Here is a 27,621-nt window from a genome sequence, read left to right as displayed (position 1 = left end):
ACATGAATTTTATTTATCCGCGAGATAATCTTGTGGCATTACATTTTAAATATGATTTCTAGCATATGACCGCCACGGCTGGCTCGGATGTAGTCCAATCTGGACGTCTAATTTTCGATGACTTTTTCCAAGATTTGTGGCCGTATATCGGCAATAACACGGCGAATGTTGTCTTCCAAATGGTCAAGGGTTTGTGGCTTATCCGCATAGACCAATGACTTTCCATAGCCCCTTAGAAAGTAGTCTAGCGGTGTTAAATCACAAGATCTTGGAGGCCAATTCACAGGTCCAAAACGTGAAATTAGGCGGTCACCAAACGTGTCTTTCAATAAATCGATTGTGGCACGAGCTGTGTGACATGTTGCGCCGTCGTGTTGGAACCACAGCTCCTGGACATCATGGTTGTTCAATTCAGGAATGAAAAAGTTAGTAATCATGGCTCTATACCGATCACCATTGACTGTAACGTTCTGACCATCATCGTTTTTGAAGAAGTACGCACCAATGATTCCACCAGCCCATAAAGTGCACCAAACAGTCAGTTTTTCTGGATGTAACGGAGTTTCGACATACACTTGAGGATTAGCTTCACTTCAAATGCTGCAGTTTTGTTTGTTGACGTTGCCATTCAACCAGAAGTGCGTTTCATCGCTAAACAAAATAAAATGGACGTAGTGCGCGATACGTATTCCGCACAGAACCATTATTTTCGAAATAAAATTGCACTATTTGCAAGCGTTGTTCAGGCGTGAGTCTATTCATGATGAATTGCCAAACCAAACTGAGAATAAATCACTTGATAGCTGTTAAATCGGTCACCATCTTGAACAATAATGCCAACTTAAAGTTATATACCTCGAAAAAAACTACCCGTTATTAGGACAGGTCATCGCAGATTCATTTATTTATTCAGATCCAACATTCAGCAGAAGGATATTTAGCTTACATCACTAATCTCAATCGGATTCTTCAGATCGTCAAAAAATTAAAAATTTTTCCATATGGAATCAAATTACAGCACCAAGTGACTGCAGCTAGCAATTTTGTGTCTTAACTGAAAAAATACATGACGTTGGTCAACTTCTATTAATTTTATTTCTTTTTTCTGTTGTAACTAGTGTTTTTCAGTAAATAAAGAGTTTTTATTATTATTATTATTTGCATCTCCGATGAATGATTTTTTTCTCTCTCACATTTTCCGTGAAATTCACACAAACACCACAAAAATAAATGTCTGAGCCAACAGCATTGTGGGGCCTTTCTTCTTAGAGAGCAATTTATCAGGGGAAAACAACCTTCAAATTCTGGACACTCATCTCGTTTTTCACATCAAATTTTCTACACCTACCTTGTCTCGTTTATGATCCAGATAAATTAGGTGGTATGTCATTTTCAAAGTCCAATATTGGGTGAACCAGAAAATCTCCACTGTCCTATTCAGGAGTAAACACTTTTTCAACAACATATCGCATGACCCATCTTATACCTATTCAAATTTGAGGAGTTGGGATTGCATGCAGAGGGATCGAATGAAAACAGGGTTTTTCGAAGATCTTAATTTTTCTACCTGAGAAGATGTTTTCATTCCAATGTTACACCGTGTATGAGAAAATTATGACAATTAAGGCCAGAAGTGATGAAAAACTATAAAAATGTTCGTATTAAAAAAGAGAACAGTTTCACTACCAATGAAAATTTGATATTATTTTTCTGAATTGAGAATATATTATTTCGTTGTTATCCTGAAATATGTGAATTTATTGAGGATTCAATCGTTCTGAGCTGACTTTTCCTAGTATATTTGCAACTTTATGTTTCGACCATCTCACCTTATTATCTATTATCTTCCTTCCCAATTATAGACATTTGGGTGAAATGACAACAACCTCTTCTGGCAATAATATCTCTTGACAATGTTCATTTTTGTTTGGAATATTCGTCGAAATGAATTTCAATTTTTATGAATAAAGGATTTAGTAGTAAATTTTCGACGACAATAGTTATTGTTTGCTAATTTCAAGCGATATCCGTGAAGACAAAATAAGGTCTACGAAAAGCGAAATGGAAATGTTTTTAAGTCGAAAATAAATTTCCCAAATCATATGCTTTATAAAATCGAAGGAATTTTTTTTATAATGGAGATTTCGAGGGAGATTTCTTAAAAGTGAGAAGAAATTAAGCATTAAGTTATTGGATTCTGGTTCCTTTCAAGAAAATACTGTCAATATTTGAATCAAATTCACTATATCTAACAATTCGAATGGAATAAGTGTTGCAAAAACACTTTAGATTCAGCACAACGAATTTCCGTGAAAATATATAATGTAGTATAATATACATAATATAGTAGTCTTTTATATTGCAACAATTTTTTTACCATGATCTTACCAATTTTCACATTGGCATTCAAGTTCAAGGATAAGGGCAAAAACAATTCCACATTACATTACAATATAATATATGTAGTATTTTTGCTATACTAACTAATTAGGCTAGGTAGCCTAATTAGTTACTTGAGACTTGAGTAATGAATGATGCGTTCCTATTAGTCTGAAAGCACCTAAAAAACATGATAATAGCAGAATCTGGCAGATCTTGATGCGCTAATTAGGCAGATGCTCGAGGTAATAAATGTCGATTTTGTTGAAAACGGGACGTGTGTTGTGGTATTAAAAAAATACCTCAGTTTGAATTAATTCATTACCAAGGACATGCCATTATGAAAAACATATTTTGGCGCTGATTCAGCAGAATTATAAATGTATTTTTGTGATGTGAAACCTTCAATTTCAAACCACCGAATGAATTCTTGATAAAAGATATTTTGTGAAACAAACTGAAAATTGTCAAACTATGGAAAAGTTGAGTACTAAAATAGGGTCAAGAACTTATGCTTGCTTAATTATTCATCTATGGAACCAAACAAAGATCGACTTGTTGAAGACAAAACAGAATTAAAACATAAATTATGTAATTACTGATATATAGGGAGTGTTCCTAAATTGAAGGTAGAAACAAAAAAGACAGATTGCTCGGATCATTTTAAGAAAAAAGTCCCATAAAATGGGCCCACAAACAATTTGTTTTCGTGTTCGTGTTGAAGTTTGTGTTTTTTCCAAGTTTTTTTCTCGTAACACCTTCTCTTCACAAGATATTTGATTCAAATTTGGCATAGATATTCCAATTCAAAGTTTTCATTATGTGATATGCTTATTTTGAATGCAAATCTTCAGGGTGATATTTTTTCTGGAAAAGTTCTCACTTCATTGCTCCAGACCTTTTTTGTATTGTAGAAAAATTTATATAGAAACTGTAGTACAAATACTTTTTGGTTTCTTGTAGCTTAATCGTATCTGCTACCGATTTCGAGAAAAAAATTTCAAACAATTCCCTTGTAATCCTCAGGAAAATCAAAATTATTATGAAGATCTAGTTAGTAAGCTGTAATGAATGAATTGATAATAAGTTTTGCTAATTATTCACCGAATCTGTAGTGAAGATTAATAAAGATTCAATGAACCGGTATAATCATCCCAAAAAGGTATAAGAAACGAAACAGGGCGTTTGCGGGTCCATGTTTATAGGACTTTTTCACTAAAATGATCCAATTTCCTTTGATTGATCCATTTTTCTTTGAACCCCTAATTTAGAAGCACCTATATTTAAGCAGAATGACGGCATACTTGAAGAGAAAAACGTAAAGTGAAGAGCTTTCGAGATTCAAGGTCTTGGTCATCTACCTTTGCAATTTATTTTTTTTTCTGGCAATGTCGAATCTATATGTCTTTAAGAAAAATTTACGAAAAAATGAAACCAGATTAAAGCAGATACTAAAATTCTACTTTCCGCGTTCACGTGGAATTTTTATGATGTATGCGGAATAATGTATGTCCACTTGAAATTCCGATAAAATCTGCTATAAAATTTTTAAGGTGCTTAATTTTTTTATACGTCTAATGATAATAATTCATTCCAACAATTTTCTTCCGATCTATGAAAATATTTCTATGGAACTGTGCAAAATCATTATTGTCAACTAACTAATACAACTAGTTAGTAGGTATTCAAAAATTCGAAACCAATTCAAGAATTTCGCGTGTTATGTCTTTAATTTTTCGAATCTTATCGTATTAATAAGCAGAACTGAATTTGGACACTAATCGTTTGTGTTTATTTCCTGCAAAATGATGATATCCTCTTTTAAGAGCAAGTAAAACTTATACCTAGATCGGACAGAAAATCACTTTCTGATATTTGACTAACATATCAGTTTGTCTTGCTTGATTTGAGACATTGGTTATTTTGACTTATAATAGTGATTATCTATATTTCATGTTGAAACCATAAGGATTCTTATATGTACAGATGTGACTCTCTTGACTTTACACTATTAGGTTCAGATTATGATGGCAATATGAATGGCCGAAAACTTGGCGCGAAATTTAATAGAGAATTGAATTTGAGATCCCAAAGTCACTTTCTTTCCGATCTATAATCTTAAGTTCTGCCCAAAGTCGATAGGGAAAATCCCCACAACCTAAAAGAACATAAAAGCGTGCGCAAAAGCACTTACTCCAGTCCATTTCCAAAAGAATAGCTCCTGACCGGGAACACTACCGTAATCCATCATTTTCACCACTACCAACACACAAAAAAAAACTAAAAACAAAGTCACGTGCCAAACATCAAACGATACAAAAACTGTCTATCAAACTAACACAGCCAACATCAAATCAACCACAACTGCACTCCACTTTGCGCCACGAGAAGAGTTTCGCTCCGGTGTCTTCAAAGCGTCCCCGACGAAATCTGATGGTAAACAACGCTTGCGATTTTTTCTAAACCGCGCCAAGCAGAAGCAAGCCGCCCGAGCCAGCGATATCGAAAAGACGGCTATGCAAAATTAGACGGGAAGGTTCGCCGTTTCGTGCGCGTTGTGTGTGTGGACGTCCTCGAAATTCTGTTTGATTTACGATGAGGCGAAAAACGATAGCGAACAAGTCGGCTGAATGGATTGCCGAGCTGGCTCGGCTCGACTACAAGTTGAATTCGCAGTTTCTGGACGAGAAATACCTACTGGGTTTCAGCTCTATATGTCCGGAATTGTTTTAAAAAAATTCGATTTAGAGCTTCTAACTGTTGACCTGCGAAAAAAACGCCTAAACATTTCTAATTTGTTCCTGAAGTCAATAATCCTGTCCAACGATGATCAACATCTATAAAAAAACTCCATTCCGACGAAAAAAATGCCTAAAGAGATATTACCTAATATAGCACAACTATATGACGCTGTGTTTGAGAGTAATCTGGCGTTAAGACCCCCGTAAAGCTAGCAGAGCCACTTTAGAATTTTTTTTTCTGGCCATAATTGTAGGCTAATTTATCATCACGCTGACTTAATATTTGCTCTTCAATTGTGGGAGAAATCGCAGGTTTTACTAGCTTAACGTTATGCTGATAGAACCAAGACTAACAAACTAAACGTTTTATTATGGACAATGTGATAACACCATCATTTTAGACTCATGTTTGAACCTACTGGCAAATTGCTGACTCAGTTTTTCGGAGAAATCCTGGATTCTGCTAGCTTCACCTTTAAGCTAACAGTAGTAGGATTCTGTAAGGCCATAGCGAAGCGACAACATAACGAGAAAAGGATCAGTGTTCTTTGAAGGGATTCGATGACCATAAGGATTCATCAAGTCAAGTAGCTTGACATTTTAACCAACTACTTGACTTGAAAATCAAGCCCGTGAAAAGTTATATACTTATGCTTGACTCGATTTGAATTTAGACATTTATTGCTTGGCTTGATATCAAACTACTTGATATTACTTGAGCTTGATGTGCACGGCATATATTTCTGCAGTATCGTGCGCGCTCAAACCGAATAAGGGGATTCCTCGAGCGAAGCATTCTCCAGTGTGACTTTATCAGTAGTTTTCTCACATTTCTATGAAATCTATTGTTAGATTTTGGTAGTTTCACATATATCTTTTTCAAAATGGCCAAGGATTTTTTATCAACGCCAGCATCTTGAGCTCCTATTGAAAGACTATTTTCCTGAGCTGCTCTTACAGATGCAAAAACTCACAATAGGTTAGGCGACAAATCTATAAGATGTCTCATGTTTCTTAGATCCTGAATGGAAAATTATGAAATCAAACGAAGACTGGAGGTTTCTCAATATTAAGAAACTTCATTTCATTTTATTTCTTATTTTGTTGAAATTTATAGTTATTCAATTTGTTTTTATTTAAAGAAGTTAATTTTTTCGGTTTTTTATACAATAAGTTTAACATATGAAAGTGTTCTTTGGTTCCTTCTCACTTCATCATTTTTTTGATGTGGCACTACTCAATAAAACTGCTAAAAATCAAGGAGCTTCATATAATTCGAGTACTTGATAAATTAATACTTGACTTGACTTGAGATTGAAAAACTACTACTTGACTTCAAGCCAAGTAGCTTGAAAATCAAGACAAGCCGTGAATCCCTAGGTGACCACGACTATTGCAGAATCCCTTTACAGAATACCTATCCGAAGAAATGTCTATATTCGTTACGTTGTCGCTTCACAGAATCCTACCACAGGACCAGCTTAACCTTGAGCTAACAGAACCCGCGATTTCTCCCACTATTGAAGAGCAACATTTTTTTAATATGGTTGTAAATTATCCTACAATTATGGCCAACCAAAAATAGAAAATTTCATCGAAATATAATTCGCACAAAAATACCCAAATTGTGGAAAGAAAACTTGTAAATTTAGCATCACGACAACTTATAAGACGAATTTTTGGCCAAATGCTCAACAGATCAGATAACTGTTGTATTCCCTTGATTTGGTGCCATTTTTTCCGCCTAAAACCCAAACTCAACACTTCTCTTAAGTCCCAGGCTCAAACATTTAAAACACTTTTCTCTAATTCTGTGGTTATTCCGTTCATTCTTCCACATCTTGTAGAACAAAATCGTGCGAGAATATATCAGAAACGCACAGTTTTCATGGTTATATATATTATTCTATGTTGTTACTCCGAACTTTCCGCCACGGCTTTATCTGTCAATTCATCAATTTGCCTTAAAGAAATCGGTTCTGCCAACCAACATTTTTCAATGCAAAGATCACTAAAATATATTTATGGAAATATTTCATTAATTTCAATGAAAATGCAATGAATTAGAGAAAATAATGTATAATACTCGTACAGAAGGCTCATTCTACCACTCGCTCATTCCAAAACTCGCCACTTCGTGGCTCGTTTTTGAATTTTGAACTCGTGGAAGAATATCAATGCCTTCTGCACTTGTATTATAAATAACTATTTTGTAATTAGATACCTTCAAGAGTGATACATGTACTCCAATGCTCCCCTAATTCTCAATACCTTTTCTGTGGAATGATTCGTCTTTGCCCTCATTATAGCCAAATTTCTTTCAATTTCAGATTCACAAAAGCCAGTCATCACTGGGAGACAGATCTGAAGAATAAGGTGGTCATGCATTTGCGTTTGCGAACTCAAAAAGCCATGTATGTAAGAAAACAATTCTCCCACTTGCTTGGCTTTGAATAATAAAGCTATTCGATTAGACCACGTCAAACTGCTCTGAGAATTATTTATACAACCAATATATTCAGCATTGGACATTCGATCTTAGATTTCATAACATTTTGGAATAGAAAATGTTTGAATATCCTATTTCATACTGAATTGCTGCATTCACAATTTCATTACCTCGACAGTGCCGCAGAACGCAAGTAGGCGATAAAAGGAAATTTAGAAATTTAACCATAACACTCTATTGATTCTGTTGTACGTTTTAGGATCTTTGCAGATATTAAATATTTCAGATTGCTTCTTAGATAATATTGTTATAAGATTGTTATTTCCCGAATGATTTCCAATCAGTAATGTTTTTGTACTTTTTCATTCGATTTTTTCCAAACTCGGTTTTAGATTTTGATTTGGTTTTATAGTTCTTTAGAATAATATTTTCTTTTATTCGATCATTTCGAAAGTTTCAATTTCTGAATAATCTTTATTGTTATAAGGTGTGTGAACAAGTCTTTCCCGTTTTTTTTCAAATTTTGAGCCTTTATTGTGAAAAAATGGTTACAAATGAATTATTGAAAGTATTGGCCATCGCTAGCTACAACTTTTCCCCATCTTTCTGGCAACATACGAATCCCGTTGCGAAAAAATTTGACCGGTTTGGCCTCTATCCAGTCATCCATCCATTTTTTGGCTTCCTCGTAGGGATGGAAGTGCTGGTCAGCCAGGCCATGCGTCATCGATCTGAAGAGATGGTAATCAGACGGAGCAATGTCTGGACTATACGGCGGGTGGGGTAGGACTTCCCATTTGAGCGTTTCTAAGTATGTTTTCACCGGCTGTGCAACATGTGGGCGAGCATTGTCATGTTGCAAAATAACTTTGTCGTGCCTGTCGGAGTATTGTGGCCGTTTTTCTCGCAGTGCGCGGCTCAAACGCATCAATTGTCGTCGATAGACCTGTGATCCTTTCATTCGGTTTCAGAAGCTCATAGTAAACCACACCTAGCTGGTCCCACCATATACAGAGCATGAGCTTGGCCGTCGATGATGATGCATGGCCGGGTAGTACCCATGATTTTCTTCGCTTCGGATTATCGTAACGGATCCACTTTTCATCGCTAGTCACGATACGATGCAGAAAACCCTTTCTTTTAAGTCGCTGAAGCAGCTGTTCGCAAGTGAAAAAACGCCGTTCGACGTCTCTCAGCTTCAGTTCGTACGGCACCCAATTTCCTTGCTTTTGGATCATTTCCATGGCTTTCAAACGCTTGGAAATGGTTGTTCGGTCAACTCCCAATGCTTCAGCAAGTTCTTCTTGCGTTTGACACGAATCTTCATCAAGCAAAGTCGCCAATTCTTGATCTTCAAAGATTTGCGGCCGCCCGGAACGCTCCTTGTCTTCCACGTCGAAATCGCCACTTTTGAAGCGTCGAAACCATCCGCGAACACTTGAATCATCGACACAACCTTCTCCATAAGCTTCCTGAAGCAACCGATGCGCCTCGGCAGCAGATTTCTTCAAATTGAACCAATAAAGTGAAACTTCCCGCAAATGACGTCGACTCGGCTCAAATTTCGACATTTTCACGATTTCAAAAATTTATGATGCGAAAAAATTTCAACTAATGTGTTAGTGTGGAATTGTTGACAGATGAATAAGCTTTGATTATGACATATGTAACCATTAAATACTCGCACAGTATTGGTGGCGCCATCTCTTACAAAAAACGGGAAAGACTTATTCACACACCTGATATAAAGGTCAAATGAATTATCATTGTGCCAAAACCTTCACTATCTGATATATCTCTCAGATGTATCCTTTTTTGTCTAGAAATATAATTTCAACTGAGAACATATTGATTGAAACAAACCAAAAAAAAAAATTAATTATTATACAGAACTGTACAAATGAATTAAACGGTTAATCAATTGAAAAACTGAATTAACGTTTCAGAATTTGTGCATTTTTTGATATAAATGTACGTATGTTTATGTATATGCTATTGTAGTTATTCAATTCATTAAAAGTTAACTCAATTTGTACAGTGTGAATAATTCATTATTCTTTTGAATGGATTTAATTTTTAATATTTTGTCAGATGGAATCATATTTCCAGACAACAGGATAAATCAAAAATATATATCAGATAGTGAGGGTTTTGACACAATGGTGTCATAATTTAGAAATTTTTTTTGTTATTTTATTTTTGTATTTATTTCATTTCTCGCTTTTTCTTTTTCCACAAAATAGTTCTATTTTTCTTTTCCATAATTTCTGATTAGGTACTGATATTACAATTTTTGAAAGAAATGCTCCCGTTCAAGTTTCCTGAGAATTTGTTCAAGGTTAAGTTAGGTTTTTTGTTATTATTATTATTTTTGTATTTAATTCATTTTTCGCTTCTTCTTTTTCCAGAAAAATAATTCTATTTCTCTTTTCTATAATTTCTCATTATTGACATTACACAGTTATGACAAGAAATGCTCTCGTGCTGGTTTCTGAGAATTTGTTCAAGGTTAGGTCCGCATATTCTCGGAATTGAGTAAATTCTTGGGGAGACCAGCTTCATGACGGAATCATTTCCCTTGTGCGCCGTTGATGCAATGACATAAGCGCTGTTAATTCTAAATAAAGCAAGTTATTTCGCATTCCGAAGTACGAGATGAGACCCGAGGTTGACCTTGAAGAGGACGCCTTTCAGACCAATTATTTCGCGTGGTCTGATAGCTGGACAAAACGATCAGGCCGCCTGAGATGAGACCGAAATAAAAATACGATCCGATCGACCTTATTTCCTTTTCCAAGGTCACGGTCAACGAAAGTATTTTCAAAAATAAGTTTACCGAATCACTTATCTTATCGTTGTATAATGGGAATATTGGTTGTGAAATTTGTGTTTTTCTTGCGGTTATCTCTGACTCCAATTCGAGCTACTCAATAATCGCAATAACATAATTTCCGATTATTTTGAATCTTGGATATTACAGAATACAGTACAAATAGAGTACATGTAAATAGATCACTGCGACAAGAAAAGACTATCAGTTTTCTGGACCTTTTTTTCCCGAAGTGGGAATCATAATTGGCCACCGATATCTTGTGATTCACCACCTTCAGACTATTTTCTTTGATTTGAAAAATTCAAAACAAATCAAGACATTCTACGGTTCATAGTGTTGTAGGATTAAAAAAGGTTGTTAATTTTTTCTTGTGTTGAAACTACATCTCGTGCGCGCTTAGACTAAATAAGGAGATTTCTCGAGCGACGAGAGACTGAAGCATTCGCCAGTGTGACTTTTTCAGTAGTTTTCTCATCTATTCAAATCTATTGGTAGATTTTGATAGTTTCAGAAATATCATTCCAAACTTGTTCAAAATGGCCAGCATCAACGGCAGCATCTTCAGCTCCTGTAGAAAGACAATTTTCTAGAGCTGCGCTTACAGTTACAAAAACCCGGAATAGGTTAGGCGACGAATCTATAAGATCCCTCATGTGTCTTAGATCCTGGATGGAAAATTATGGAATATTAAGAAACTTTATTTTTTATTTTGTTATGATTTATAGTGATTTAATTTATGTTTCTATTTAAAAAAAGTTGATATTTTCGGTTCTTCTATACAAGTTTAATAAATAAAAGTGTTTTTTGCAAGGTTCCTTCTCATTTCATCATTTGTTTTATTGATGTGACACTACACAATAAAACTGCTAAAAATCAAGTAGCTTGATATGATTCAAGTATTAATAAATGAATACTTGACTTGACTTGAGATTGAAAAACTAGTACTTGACTTGAGCTCGACTTGAAATCAAGTTAAGCTCGAGCCAAGTATCTTGAAAATCAAGCCAAGCCGTGAATCACTACTAATGAACTCAATCAATGAACCATCCTCAGCTCAAAAAATTATAGATTTTTCAGCAATATGACAGCCTCCTGTTGCCCTGAAAGTGCGCAAAAAATATAATTTGGACAGACGATAGTCGAAGTGTAAAAAATGTTATGTCACCTTGAAGTTCTCCACATCGAATTCCAGCGATATCTACGCAAGAATCTATCAAATTCAAATGTGGATCCATTCCCAAAATAGATCCACCGATCCCAACCTGATGTAAAGATCGAAAGTTATCGAAAAGTTGATTGGTTGATGTCGACAAGTTTTCCACAACACGTTATTCTAACAAAAACAGACATTACGCGGTTCGAAAGAATGTACGCCATAAAAATCAACAATACTTTCCAGTTCTGCTTATTCAAATTTAACTTTTATGGCACACATAAAATGTGTAGTTTTCATAATATTTCAGCCATAGAAGTTTATGCTCGGTTACGGACAGTCTAACGAATTCCATATTAATGTGTTCCTTGAATGGTAAATATTGAATTGCGTCATTTTTATTCAAGTAACAAATATCACCGCTGGCAAAACGACAGAATTTGCATAATTGGGTGTCGTAGAGTTTTATAACTTTTTCTCGGTAATGAATCGGTTAAATGGAACCGATAAATATGGAATTTAATCCAGATTTCCTACTTACTGCGTTGAAATCGTTCAATAAGAATTCTAACTAATAGAGAACCCAGGCAATAGAATGTATGGAAAATGTTGATTTCAAATCTTAGTATTGTTTATTGTAGACCTCGAAATTAGACATAAATATTCCAATTTGACGTTTTCATCTTGTGATATACTCATTTTGAATGTGAAGAGTGTTTTTTTTAGAGCTATAGAACTTTAAATAACAATAAAACAACGATTATTCGATTGACATGAATTTTATTTATCCGCAGGATAATCTTGTGGCATTACATTTTAAATATGATTTCTGGCATATGACCGCCACAACTGGCTCGGATGTCCAATTTTCGATGACTTTTTCCAACATTTGTGGCCGTATATCGGCAATAACACGGCGAATGTTGTCTTTCAAATGGTCAAGGGTTTGTGGCTTATCCGCATAGACCAATGACTTTACATAGCCCCACAGAAAGTAGTCTAGCGGTGTTAAATCACAAGATCTTGGAGGCCAATTCACGGGTCCGAAACGTGAAATTAGGCGGTCACCAAACGTGTCTTTCAATAAATCGATTGTGGCACGAGCTGTGTGACATGTTGCGCCGTCTTGTTGGAACCACAGCTCCTAGACATCATGGTTGTTCAATTCAGGAATGAAATAGTTAGTAATCTTGGCTCTTTACCGATCACCATTGACTGTAACGTTCTGGCCATCATCGTTTTTGAAGAAATACGGACCAATGATTACACCAGTCCATAAAGCGCACCAAACAGTCAGTTTTTCTGGATGTAACGGTGTTTCGACATACACTTGAGGATTAGCTTCACTCCAAATGCGGCAGTTTTGTTTGTTGACGTAGCCATTCAACCAGAAGTGCGCTTCATCGCTAAACAAAATAAAATGTACGTAGTGCGCGATACGTATTCCGCACAGAACTATTATTTTCGAAATGAAATTGCACTATTTTCAAGCGTTGTTCAGGCGTGAGTCTATTCGTGATGAATTGCCAAACCAAACTGAAGACAAATCACTTAACAGCTGTTAAATCGGTCGCCATCTTGAACAGTAATGCCAATTTGAAGTTATATACCTCGAAAAAAAACACCCGTTATAAGGTACCCATTAATTTTCCCTCTAGCGCTACTGCGATGACTTTGTACGGTGTAAAAAGTTGTACATTTTCACTTTGAACTGGCCAATTCCTTCTTGAGGGCATAAATATCTACAAAAAACATTACCAACATTCGGAATGAACCGGTTACCATTTTTCATACATTCTGGTCTTATTGGTCATTATTCTCATCGAAGAACACTGCAAATTTTACGCCGAAGTTTATTATTTCCTCTTTTATCGGTTGCATCGCAGCGTTGGAACACTGCAAGGTAATATTCATTCTTAGATTTGAGACGTTCCGCCAATGAAGGAAGTAATAACTCTTCGTCTTGAATTTGTAGCGCTCCAGAAACTGCAGGACATCTGAAGCGTGGATAATCGAGAAATTTTCAGCAAATAAATTCATATATCGTGAATATTCGCTTCAATTTAATGCCATATAATACGAGCATTGAGAGCAATTACCTTCTTACCTACTGTGAACGAAATTCGATGTATCGTCCTCCCTCTTACAGCGTGAGAGAAGTTCTGCAGGACTTCATTAGTTTCATTGCCCGACTAATACCAAAACGAATGTCACTAGATTAGTCTTCGATACTTCCTCATTACTTCCTTTGGCCTCATCCGAGTCCGATGTTATTAATTTTAATTAATAGCCAGCTTAATGTTCTTTTTTGCCGATAGAAAAGCATGATTATGTTGACGAAGTAGGATATTTTTTCTGATGGTATTTATTCAAAGAAGTGAAAGCGATTCAACATCTTTAGGCAATAGTTTTTTTTTTTTGAGAAGAGGAAACTAGATGTGTAATTAAATTATAGCAGCCTCCTTTCAGATATTATCCATGTTGGTTCTTCTAATAATCGTTTTCTCTTTCTTGCAGTTAATGAATAACTTTTGCAAAATTATTTGCGTGATATTACTAAATACACGGAATCTTCTATAGGGGATTCCAGTAAGTGATTTCATTTTGATATTAAAAAAAACGAGAATATTTTGAAGTGAAATCAATAAAGGATTATATTATATTATGTGATTTCCAATTCTACATAGATAACGGTACAATGTGATTGACGTTTGATCGAATAATTTCACGAGCTGTTTGTCCACCAATTTGGTGGGTGTTAGAATATTACTTCATCCGAACAGATTACGAGAGAGACAACCAACCCTACACTTGAAAGTATTACTTCATGTCGTACGGTGGCGCTACGAGTCTGCGCGTGGCGAGGCCATCGAGAGCCATCGAGAGAGAAAACAAGAATAGATCTTCGATGATCGAGAGTGAACGACAGGGACATAACCTTAGTGTTTTAAGCCCTTCGGTTCTGCCTTCTGAACTGTGCTTGTTAGAGATAGAGTTAGACTTACTAGAGTGTCGATTAATATCATCATCTGTGTATTAGTGAATACTCTGTATTTTATTACCCAAATATTCCAATAGTGGGATGCAACCTCATTAATTTATTTATGTTGTAGATGAGTCGCATTACTTCATCCTTGAGCGTTGAGACGATTGAACAATTAGTACAAGACGTTTATAGCGCGTTTGAAACGATATTGCCTGCCATTGGATTGTCTTTCATCAAGTTGCGCTACTGACCCGCTTTATAGATTTCAGTTTGACGTTTACGTTGACATTGTTTTGACAGGCCGGATGAAAAGAACAATCCGATTTTGCCGGGTTAATCAAATCAAAGTAGTTAACCTTCAGCAACTCAAATGACACTTCACCATAGATTTGACAGCTAGTCAGGGTATTTATATGCTGATTGGCGTTTCAGAAATCTGTCTTAAGCATTCCACAGGAATTTAAACTCTTTTCATTGTACGATGTAAATTGCGGATGCGTAAGTACATGAGACCTTTTCGGAAGTTCAAAAACAGAAAATAACTTACTGAAGAAGAATAACTCACTTTGGAGCGAAGAACAAGAAAGCAATTAATAATTTTACTTTGATTTGTTGTTTAGAATTTTTTGATTCGTCCTTTTTATTTTTGTGAGCAAAAGAATTGATTCATTTGATTTCTGCATTTACTGAGTCCAATACCCTGATACTTGACAATCTAAACCTCAGAGTAATAAACTTAGATGGAGGAAGCATATGTCATTTTCAGTGAGCAAATTTTGTCCCCAATATGAACTATCAAATTTGACATGAAGCGCGCGGAAATGAGAAAATATCTTTGATACGATATTTCACTCAATTCGCGAGTTTCTTCACAAAGAAGGCACTTCTTATGTCTCATAGTGATTCAACGTTTCATATCAACTCAAAATATATTGAGATTAATACCTAAATATATCAGAAATTCAGAAAACAAACTTCAAGTGCGCCAAACGACGTGAAACAACGGATGACACTAGGAGAGCAATAGTTGCCAAACCTTAGATTTCAGCAGGTAGATACAGAAATAATGGATATGCTGTATAATAAAAATTCGACAATTAGGAAAAATATGGGATTCCAAATATTCAAATTTGCATATTTAATTGAGAATCACTCGAATATATATTTCATTCAATATAATATACATTCATAATGATATAGCAAAATTGTGGATTTGAAAATATATCACAATCCTAATACGTAATCTAACCATGTTGGGGACATGTAAAAATTGCGTATACTCTTTTTATCTTTGTTTATTACTCTATGATCTTAACTGACAGAACGGCTCCTGAAACTAGAACCAAATTCCACAAAGTTTATACTGACATAGAGTGTTGTTGAACTTTCAGAGGTGAGAATTTTTTTCTGGAAGTTTCATTAAAGAAAATAATGAACGAAAATAGCCGCAGCGAGAGTCTCCTTTGAATTCGCCAACGATGTAGACACAGATTAAACAAAGCTTAGCAGAACGCCCGTGAAGTATTTCACTAAGAATGTTCTCCCGAGTGTTCTTCTGATGATTCTCCCCGGACGTCTAGATCAGCGAGCGTCTTCAAACGGGCGTCTAGAAACAATTTCCGTTCATATTATTCGCCTTTCACGTTTTAAATAGTTCGGCCTTTGCCTTCCACAAAATGATCTTCAGTCTGACGAGACTTAACGTAGAAACATCTAGTGCAAAGATTCACTTCAAGATAATAGAACACTAATTGAAAATTCATAAGCCGTTGCCAGTTTCAGAGGTGGCTCTCTTTATCAATTATTAAAAAATGCATCGACTTTGTGTCATTCAATCAAGCGCCTATCGGAGACCACATAACTGTTGTAAACATAAAGTAATAAACATAGATAGAGGGAGAATACGCAATTTTTACATGTCCTCAACATATTATATTTAGAATCCAATATTTTTTCTAATTGCCGAATTTATCATAAGCAGAATATTCATTATTTTCTGTATCTATCTGCTGAAATCCAAGGTTTGACAACTTTTGCTCTCCTAGTGTCATCGATTGTTTCACGTCGTTTGGCGCGCTTGAAGTTTGTTTTCTGAATTTCTGATATATTAAGGTATTTATTTCAAGATATTTTAAGTTTATATGAAACCATGATTCACTAATGGGACATGAGAAGTGCGTTCTTTGGGGAGAAACTCGCAAATTGAATGAATTATCGTATCACTGATATGTTTTTATTTCAGCACGCTTCATGTCAAATTTGATAGTTCATGTTGGGGACAAAATTTGCTTACTGAAAATGACATATGCTCCCTTTATCTATGTTCAATACTCCGAGGTTGTAATAAATTATATCAAATGTGATCCATTATGATGTCATTATTTTCGGTTATTTGATGTAGGTAGATAGATGCCTGAAATTCGACATGAACTTTTTTACATAAGTACACAAAGTAACTATTGACGTAGTCTGGTATATTTGTAAGGAAATATTGAGCTTTTTTCGATATTCTCCTACAATATTCTACGATTCGGATTGTTTGATCAACATGTAATTTTACATCAAGCGTGTTATCGAACAATTTTCACAATATTTTGTTTCTACAAAAAAAAATTCTATAACCTAAACATGGGCACAAAAACGCTTTATTTTCGAGATACAGAGTGTTTCTTGTAGTCTTACTTTTTGTGTGATGATTATACGAGAATATTCATGAATCATTGCTATCTACAGATCAGAAAAATAAGCATCAAAGCTAATTGTTCATTCATTGATCACAGCTTAATCACTGCATTCATTTCAATTTGAATTTTCCAGAAAATTTTGAAAGCATTAATTGAAATTTTTCCTCTAAATCGGTAGCAGATACTACAAAATTACAAGAAACCAAAAAGTTCAGTATTAGATTAGACTTTCCTTCTTTTAACCACCAAGAACCGACTAAAAAAAAGTACTGGAAGAAAAAGGTTGGCATTGTTCCAGAAAATATATCACCCTGTAGATTTGCAATCAAAATTGGCATATCACGTGATGTACACTCTGAAATGAAGTTTATGAGACAAATTTCATTAAAATATCTTATGAAGTGCAGATGCTATGACAAGAGAATTTTCGTTTTTACCTCCGATTTGGGAACACCCTGTATCAACAAATAAAAAAATTTACAATCAGCCAGATCACTGTGATTGAAATATAAGTTTTTTTTGTAGAATTTTTCGGTTCTGGTGACGTGATCAACTTAAAATATTGCATGTATCAAACTGTTATTCTACATCCTTGGATTTTAAATTATCAGGAAAACAAAAGTTGAAACGGTCATATTGAGAGCATTCACGGCTGAATATTAGAAAATTATGGACATCGAAAAAAAAGAATGATCTATTCGTGTTATTACTGCTATAATTGTCGACGAATGAGTCTTATGCATTAACATTCGTAAATAATTGGATTGTATTAACACTCGTTAATAATTGTTTTTGAGGTCCGCACGTTTCATTGTATTGCCTGGATGTATACGATTGTTTTTTTTTATGATTGTACCAGGAATGAATGGGTTAATGCTGGATTCAGCTACCTAGAAATCCTGAAAATTTGAGTGTTGGTTAAAGGTTTGTTCAAAATTAACACAATAAATTAAAGGTCTCATTCTTTTTCCTTAGTTTCGTTGCTATGAATTTTATCCATCCTCTTGTGGTAAAATGTATTTTACACTACTACCCGACATTAGCATCTGTTTTCGTCGAAATGAAAATTTTATATTTGATTTATTATGTGTGCTTCTCTATGACGGAGATTAATTATTTGAGGGTATGATATGACGGTTTACTCTTTCAACTAGAAAATTTGCATGTAATGAAAGAGAGCACTTGACCTAATTAACAAACCAGAAACCCTTTGTATTTTTCGATGAATCACAAAACCTTTTTAAAAGCCATGAATATTAATCTCGGGCTGTAGAAAGTCGAGGAAGGGTCTGTCTGGTCCAAAAAATCATTGTTGGAAATTTTTCTTTTTCGCTAAAAAAGCGACGATGATTATTTTCATTCGATCATGTAAATTATTGTTTTTTATGATAGCTTGTATTTACGTATGAATTTGTTCAGTGGAGTGAAGGAATATTGGCGCGTAATAATCATTTCTAAAATTCTCCATCGCATTCAACAGCGGTAATAATTTTTATCTCTCACTTATTTTTTGTGTATACACAAAAAAAACAGCGGTTGACAGGATTTTTTTTGAGCACGTGTTAGAATAAGTCTATCATCCACGTCAAATTAACAATAAGGGTGTTTGGCACAAGGTATTAATCACAAATAACTTGGTAATTTTTTTTTTTTCAAAATTTCAAAGAGACTTAATTAATATCCGATTGAAACTCAGTGTCGAATGTGGAATAATAAATAGTACTTAGTCTAATGAAAATTTTGTGAAAACTCACAAATATTCTACTGCTGCAATTTTGTGTAGAATAAGTTACGGACCCATTAGCCAATGGAATTTTTTTTTTTATATCTAAAATTAAATTTACTGGATCTCATAAGTATTTCAAGGGATAACCGCTGTGTTAAACATACAACATACATAACTTCCTTGAAAAATAACTTACGGTTTGAAACTTTTCAACGTAGATTTCAATGTAAAACTTCCCATGAACGCTTAGCTTAGATCGTCATAGACTAGGATTTTCCTAAATTGGAGATACCAACAAGAATGAGTGATTCCTCAGATGAGTTTGAGTCCTAAATACATGACCCACGAACGCTTTGTTTTCGAGATACAGGGTGGTAAATTTTATTTTTTTTGGGGTTAGATATTCATCTGAAATTTGGCATAGATACTGCAAATTAGAGTATATATCACGTGATATGCGAATTTTAAATGCAAATCTACTGGGCGGTATGTTTTTTCTGGAACAGTATCCGCATTTTTCCTCTAGAATTTTTTTTTTGATGGATCATTGGTAGTTTACAAAAATGTGAAAAAGAACTTTGGTTTGATACTGAATTTTTTTTGTTCCCTATAGGGAACATTTGTTATCGATTTCGAGAGGAAAAATCACATATCTCGAAATTTTCCGGAAAATCCAAATTATCATAAATATCCAGTCAGTAAGTTGTGATGAATAAATTAATTATTAGTTTTGATGTTTGTTTTGCCGATCTGTAGCGAAGATTTGATAAACTGGCATCATCATGACAAAAAAGGAGGTCTACAAGAAACACGTTGTATCTCGAAAACAAATCGTTGGCGGGCCTATGTTTAAAGGACATTTTATACCTTAAATTATCCATGGAATCTCCCGCTTTAATTTTTAGCTCCAATTTAGGAACTCCATGTATTCAGAAGGTTCATTATTCGAATTTGTTATTTATTTCTCAGAGATCATTTAGTTATTTCATTCATATAAGTGAAATACTATATTTGAGTATCAAAAAAAATGTCTATCCTGGTTTGATATTGCAGACAAACAAAATCTCTCGAATAATCTTTGAAAAGAGATTGAAAAAAAAACTTCATCGCATCATTGCACAAAAAGCTAGTGAGTTGAAGAAGTAATGAAGTCGATAAACGGAAAACGTCGATAAAAGCAAAAGCTGGCGACATAGAAAATTAGGTACCTTTGCAAAATTCCATGCTTCCTCGTCGACGAACCACAGAGTCACATACGCGCGAGGAAGAAGAACGTCATTTCCACGCGCGTAAACACGGACGCCCGACGACTGTCTATCAAAAATTCGCGGTAAGCGTCGCGACGGCGGTATTCCTTTTGGCCAACGACAACAACCAAACAACCCCGCAGATGCGAACTGACTGCGCTCCGTTTGACAGTTCGATTCTGTGATGGAAACTGAAACGGCATCGGTCTCTTCGATCGCTCGGTCTTGGGCTTTCTTGAACCGAACTTGCAACCTAAGCCACTCACTGCTGCACTCTTACCATATGGTCGCAGTGGCGCCGGTACCTTTGTGATCTCGGAAACCCACGATGTGATGAATGGAGTTCCTCTGTCACACCATCTGATCGTTTGTTTCCTCTTCCTCCGTACTATTTTCTTTTGTGTTCCACGAAGGCGGCCGGTTTGTTATTGTTACGCCATTGGCGGGATTTTAACATGTGATGGGATTTTCGTTAATTGGCTTTCGGAGAAAGATTCTTATTTCTTAAAAAACCGATTAATGGTAAAGGAGGTCCAAAAAGTGCATAACTCTGAAACTGTCGGAAGTAGAACGTTTCAGCAATAATAATTCATCGATCATTAACATAATGTGAGTAATGGGTGTTTGAGAACATGAAAACTTCAATTAGGTAATGATACAAGACAGAAATCTTGTTGAAATGATTCTTTCATTAGTATAATCTGGTAGATAATTTCATGGGATTAAATTTTTGACTATGATTTCCAGCATATACAGGTCCGCTGCGGCTATGTAGCTACGAATTACGTAGTCCATTCGATCAGTGCAATTTTTCACTACTTTTTCCGATAAATCTGACCGTATGGCATCAATGGTGGCTTGAATATTGGCTTCCAATGCTTCGAAAGTTTGTCGGCAGAAATCATATAGTAATAAACATAGATAGAGGGAGTATACGCAATTTCTGCATGTCCCCAACATGGTTAGATTACGTTGTCGGATTGTGATATATTTTCAAATCCACTATACTATATCATTATGAATGTGTATTGTATTGAATGAAGAATATTTATTTGGGTGATTCCCGATTAAATATGCCTATTTGAATTTTTCCTAATTGTCGAATTTATAGTATGTTTTATATTTAATATTTATTTTTTGTATCTAAAGGGTGTTTTTTTTACAGCTATACAACTTCAAATTGCAATAAAACAACAATGGATTATTCGATTGGCATGAATTTTATTTTTCCGCAAGATAATCTTGTGGCATTACATTTTGAATATGACTTCTGGCATATGACCGACACGGCTGGCTCCGATGTAGTCCAATCTACATGTCCAATTTTCGATGACTTTTTCCAACATTTGAGGCAGTATATGGGCAATAACACGGCGAATGTTATTTTCCAAATGGTCAAGGGTTTGTGGCTTATCCGCATAAACCAATGACTTTACATAGCCCCACAGAAAGTAGTCTAGCGGTGTTAAATCACAGGAGGCCAATTCATAGGTCCAAAACGTGATTATGGCGGTCAACAAACGTGTCTTTCAATAAATCGATTGTGGCACGAGCTGTGTGACATGTTGCGCCGTCTTGTTGGAACCACAGCTCCTGGACATCATGGTTGTTCAATTCAGGAATGAAAAAGTAAGTAATCATGGCTCTATACCGATCACCATTGACTGTAACGTTCTGGCCATCATCGTTTTTGAAGAAGTACGGACCAATGATTCCACTAGCCCATAAAGCGCACCAAACAGTCAGTTTTTCTGGATGTAACGGTGTTTCGACATACACTTGAGGATTAGCTTCACTCCAAATGCGGTAGTTTTGTTTGTTGACGTAGCCATTCAACCAGAAGTGCGCTTCATCGCTAATGGACGTAGTGCGCGATACGTATTCCGCACAGATCATTATTTTCGAAATAAAATTGCACTATTTGCAAGCGTTGTTCAGGCGTGAATCTATTGATGATGAATTGCCAAACCAAACTGAGAATAAATCACTTGACTGTTAAATCGGTCGCCATCTTGAATAGTAGCGCCAACTTAAAGTTTTATACCTCGAAAAAAACACCCGTTACATCACTGACGTTGATAAAACGACTTCCTCGAAATTTCAGCTAAACGGCCATTTCACGTGAAAAAGAAACCTGTTACTGTATCAATTTTTCTGACCTGAAAGCAATAATTGACACTCTCGTTATATGGATGATGGTGAATTTTATGCATATATTATTATTTTTATTATCACACTACAACTCAAATCAAGTACCGAGTGATACGATTCAGATAATATATAAAATCGGCTGCATACGAAACGGCAAATCAAATACATAATATAAAAAGTAGGTATTTATGAGAGCAAGTATAAGATAAAAACTGAATTCATCGTCATAAATTCGAAAGGAAAGTCAGGAAGCGAAGTGATACGAAAACGAACACACCTTGATTGAAAAATATGAATTGTCATATCGTTTCCTGGAGTCAAATCGTTTTTGAAACTTTCTGGAGAAATAATTCAAAGGCTTAAAATTCCAGTAGTATAGAGTGTTTTTCTTCGAGGTATATAACTTTAAGTTGGCATTACTGTTCAAGATGGCGACCGATTTAACAGTTGTCAAGTGATTTATTCTCAGTTTGGTTTGGCAATTCATCATGAATAGACTCACGCCTGAACAACGCTTGCAAATAGTGCAATTTCATTTCGAAAATAATGGTTCTGTGCGGAATACGTATCGCGCACTACGTCCATTTTATTTTGTTTAGCGATGAAGCGCACTTCTGGTTGAATGGCTACGTCAACAAACAAAACTGCCGCATTTGGTGTGAAGCTAATCCTCAAGTGTATGTCGAAACACCGTTTCATCCAGAAAAACTGACTGTTTGGTGCGCTTTATGGGCTGGTGGAATCATTGGTACATCTTCAAAAACGATGATGGACAGAACTTTACAGTCAATGGTGATCGGTATAGAGCCATGATTACTAACTTTTTCATTCCTGAATTGAACAACCTTGATGGCCAGGAGCTGTGGTTCCACCAAGACGGCGCAACATGTCACACAGCTCGTGCCACAAACGATTTATTGAAAGACACGTTTGGTGACCGCCCAATTTCACGTTTTGGACCTGTTAATTGGCCTCCAAGATCTTGTGATTTAACACCGCTAGACTACTTCTGTGGGGCTATGTAAAGTCATTGGTCTATGCGGATAAGCCACAAACCCTTGACCAATTGGAAGACAACATTCGCCTTGTTATTGCCGATATACGTCCACAAATGTTGGAAAAAGTCATCGAAAATTGGACGTCCAGATTGGACTACATCCGAGCTAGCCGTGGCGGTCATATGCCAGAAATCATATATAAAATGTAATGCCACAAGATTATCTTGCTGATAAATGAAATTCATGTCAATCGAATAATCCATCGTTGTTTTATTGCAATTTAGAGTTCTATAGCTCTAAAAAAACACCCTTTAGTAGTAACTGTTATTTATTGCCTCTAAACAAATGGCCATCGACCTAGGGTCCTTCAGCCTTTCAATTTACATTTTTTAATACTTAAATATAATACACTTTATAACATATAATAATTATTCAATTAGTATTCAAAATTTCTGAAAGAGTTTGTGTGGGGTGTTTTCTTGTTGACTTATTTATTCCATCATCGTGGTACTCTACAATTATATTCTGTTGTTCAATGAGTTTAGAATGAAATTTCTTGTTGAGTCTCTTGATTTTTTCATCTATTTGATCAATTCTTGTCTCTTCAAATAAAAGTTGATTAGTGGGATTATGGAGAACCTTAAGATTTCAATATAAGCAGTTTTCATTTCATCGTTATAAGAAATTAAATGAATTCTTATGTTGCCTTTATCATTTCTTACTATTCCAACAGCAATTTATCAGCGATTTCGGATGAATAATTATGTGAAATTTGCAATGAAGTCATTAGTGTACTAATTTCTTAATGAGAGTGTACCGAGTTGCCATGAAAAAAGGATCTGAATCATTGAAAATTCGTGACGCAGTCATAGACGCATATTTCATATTTTTCCATTGGGTGGCAATAGCCAATGACCGTCCATCAATAAATTATACGTTAATTACGTTATCAGGTCCATGATTATCCGAAAGTCCTCGGATAAATTATATTAACCATGCACTACCTCCAATAATTCAATCTTCGATGGAACACAAGAACGGTAGACGATGAAATGAGAGACTGACCACAGCAAGACTGTAATTTTCAACCGGTCTTTTAATTATCTACTTCTCGTGAAGTGTTTACATAAAGGGAAGGAGGACATTCCCAATTCTTAGTTACAGTGTACGTTCCGTGAACGCTAATGGGAAAACTAGTGTTCTTCAGATGAGTTTGGGGCTGTGTAAGTATTTGTTCAGAGCATGGCATGTCAAAGATGTATTTGACAAATGAGTCGGTGCCAAACCACATATTAACAGTCGGGAATCTTGGGAGAATAATATCTTTTGAGAAACAATAGAAAAACATTTAAGTGAGGTAAGGCGGGAACTTTATGAACTATGAAGGGTTTTTCAATAAGAGATTTCATTTTGAACAGCCCGCTTTATAGGCAATAGTCACTTTTTAAGCTGTCGGAATTACAAAAATGGGGTAAATATACGTCAGAGATAGCAATATTCAGGGATATCGAAAATCGTTAGAAATACAGGGTTGCTTGAATAACAAAAAAGTTCCGCTATTGAAGGATGAGCATGTTGGTGTAAACAGATCCAAAATATCTCCAATAGTTCACAAGATATCTCGAAAATACTAAAAATAGAGATTGTCTTTTTTCTCTATAACTCATTTGTTTCTGAAGATAACTTTACGAAATTTGGTTGGTAGTCATTATCCAATATAGAAGATTCTAATGGTGTCGTCAGATTTTTTCTGTTTTTCATTGTTTCAGACACGCGATAGTCGATTTTTTATTAGTGACGCCATATTGGTTCTCCTTATGGGTTGATGAAGAAGAATATTACGAATTCCACAATGTATCATACCCTACAAAATTATCGAGTAGGCTGGAGCCAGAATTGTCGAATAACTTTTTTGACACTAGTTATGTGAAATCATCACTTGAGTTTTTAAATTATGTAGAACAATTTCTACAGATATTGCCAGTTGTAGGTACGCTATGTAAGGTGTTGGTGTCAGCATGATTATGTAATTAATAGAATATTACTTATCAAACAGGATTCAAGGTTTTACAAAACTCAAAAAAACTATAAAAAAATTAAAATCAAACAAAATTCACAAATGAAGAAAGTTCCTGAACAGTCATACTTTTTTTTAACTTTCTTATTTAACTAATATAGTTATTACTTGTCAAAAAACTTGCCTTTTACATCATTAAAATCATTTGAACATACTGCATCAAATTAGAGCTCCCTGAAGGGGATGCAAAAACACTTCTTTCAAAAACAAAACAAGTTACATGAAATGAACTCAACACACTCAATATGGTTCAGCAAAGGATTTCAATAAATAATTCTTCTTCTTTATGTTGGTCATAAGGAAAAGAAAGAATCACCCCCAAAACTAGTTCTAACGGAGGTTTTTTTTTGAGGTATATAACTTTAAGTTGGCATTACTGTTCGAAATGGCTACCGATTTAACAACTGTCAAGTGATTTATTCTCAGTTTGGTTTGGCAATTCATCATGAAGAGACTCACGCCTGAACAACGCTTGCAAATAGTGCAATTTTATTTCGAAAATAATGGTTCTGTGCGGAATACGTATCGCGCACTACCTCCATTTTATTTTGTTTAGCGATGAAGCGCACTTCTGGTTTAATGGCTACGTCAACAAACGAAACTGCCGCATTTGGAGTGAATATAATCCTCAAGTGTATGTCGAAATACCGTTACATCCAGAAAAACTGACTGTTTGGTGCGCTTTATGGGCTGGTGGAATCATTGGTCCGTACTTCTTCAAAAACGATGATGGCCAGAACGTTACAGACAATGGTGATCGGTATAGAGCCATAATTACTGACTTGTTCATTCCTGAATTGAACAACCATGATGTCCAGGAGCTGTGGTTCCAACAAGACGGCGCAACATGTCACACAGCTCGTGCCACAATCGATTTATTGAAAGACACGTTTGGTGACCGCCTAATTTCACGTTTTGGACCTGCGAATTGGCCTCCAAGATCTTGTGATTTAACACCGCTAGACTACTTTCTGTGGGGCTATGTAAAGTCATTGGTCTCTGCGGATAAGCCACAAACCCTTAACCATTTGGAAGACAACATTCGCCGTGTTATTGCCGAAATACGGCCACAAATGTTGAAAAAAGTCATCGAAAATTGGACGTCCAGATTGGACTACATCCGAGCCAGCCGTGGCGGTCATATGACAGAAATCACATTTAAAATGTAATGCCACAAGATTATCTTGCGGATAAATAAAATTCATGTCAATCGAATAATCCATCGTTGTTTTATTGCAATTTAAAGTTCTATATCTCTAAAAAAAATAACCTTTATAAGAACTATTTCAAATATTCGAATGTCACCAATTGACTATACATTTTGGTTTGTTTGATTCTTTGGAAATTAAACAGTTGGCACATTACAACGGTAGTGGAGAAGAAAACTATCTATTTTATTGAGTAGTTTCTTGTCAGTAGGTGATCCTTTCTTAACTTCTTTCTTAAAATTTTTTGGTTTCTTGATACACAACAACACTTTATTCTTATATTATAGTTTGTTATGAACAATAATAAGCATTTCGAGTAGTTTTAGAAACAAAGAGGAATCCCTGATTTAGAAGTCAAGAGCAAGTTTGTTCAAAATTTATCCTGAAAATTCTCCGTTACGCATATGAATACGAGATCGGTCACTTATTCAGATAATGACCCTGTCCACCTCTGCTTATCTTCCGGGTAAGACAAACTTTATTCTACGTGAAATAAATTCAAAGTCTTTGTATGACTCATTCAATTGGTTTTACACCCTACATATTCATAAATCAGCTTCTCGGCTCAGTAATAAGCTCCCGAAATACACCTCACATAATACCCGAAACATAACGATATGGCTGCGTAGCAAATTCGCCACATTGTAGCCACTGTATTTCTTCCAGGCTTCATAAGGTATAAAATATTAAATCTGGTTACAGGAAAAGGGTGGGTACCTCCCTTCTGGTGCAACGTGAGTTATTCATAGGATCAGGCCATGTGCTTCATATTAACGCACCTTTACGTCTCTGTGATTTCTGTTTTACTACCTTCATGAACACGTGCCCTATTTCCCTTACTTCAAGTGTTAGCCACAAGGATATTTCCAAGAATAATAAACCGAGATTTATTTCTACTCACGGTTTGTATACCTCAATCGATTAGATATGGATTTATTCTTGTTGAGGGAACAGACGAAGGAACGGTTGGATCAAGTTTAATAATCTTT

General features: G+C 35.4%; 1 protein-coding gene across 19 annotated transcripts in view; it reads right to left on the bottom strand.

The window, feature by feature from the left end:
* The window catches only part of LOC123678523 (tensin), a 320,051-nt gene that overhangs the window by 98,688 nt on the left and 193,742 nt on the right, over positions 1-27,621 (bottom strand). For 2 of the 19 annotated variants that reach the window (XM_045615588.1, XM_045615591.1), the window contains exon 1: positions 4,574-4,937. The exons of the other annotated variants lie outside the window; for them this stretch is intronic. In XM_045615588.1, the coding sequence (XP_045471544.1) occupies positions 4,574-4,630 (57 nt within the window). In that variant the 5' untranslated portion in view covers positions 4,631-4,937. Of the gene's footprint in view, positions 1-4,573; positions 4,938-27,621 lie in introns of those variants that run through there. 19 annotated transcript variants of the gene reach the window in all.

This window comes from Harmonia axyridis, chromosome 4 (assembly GCF_914767665.1).
Source record: "Harmonia axyridis chromosome 4, icHarAxyr1.1, whole genome shotgun sequence".
NCBI lineage: Eukaryota > Metazoa > Arthropoda > Insecta > Coleoptera > Coccinellidae > Harmonia > Harmonia axyridis.
Note: the sequence above shows the minus strand (reverse complement) of the source record. Positions and strands in the feature narration are given on the sequence as shown.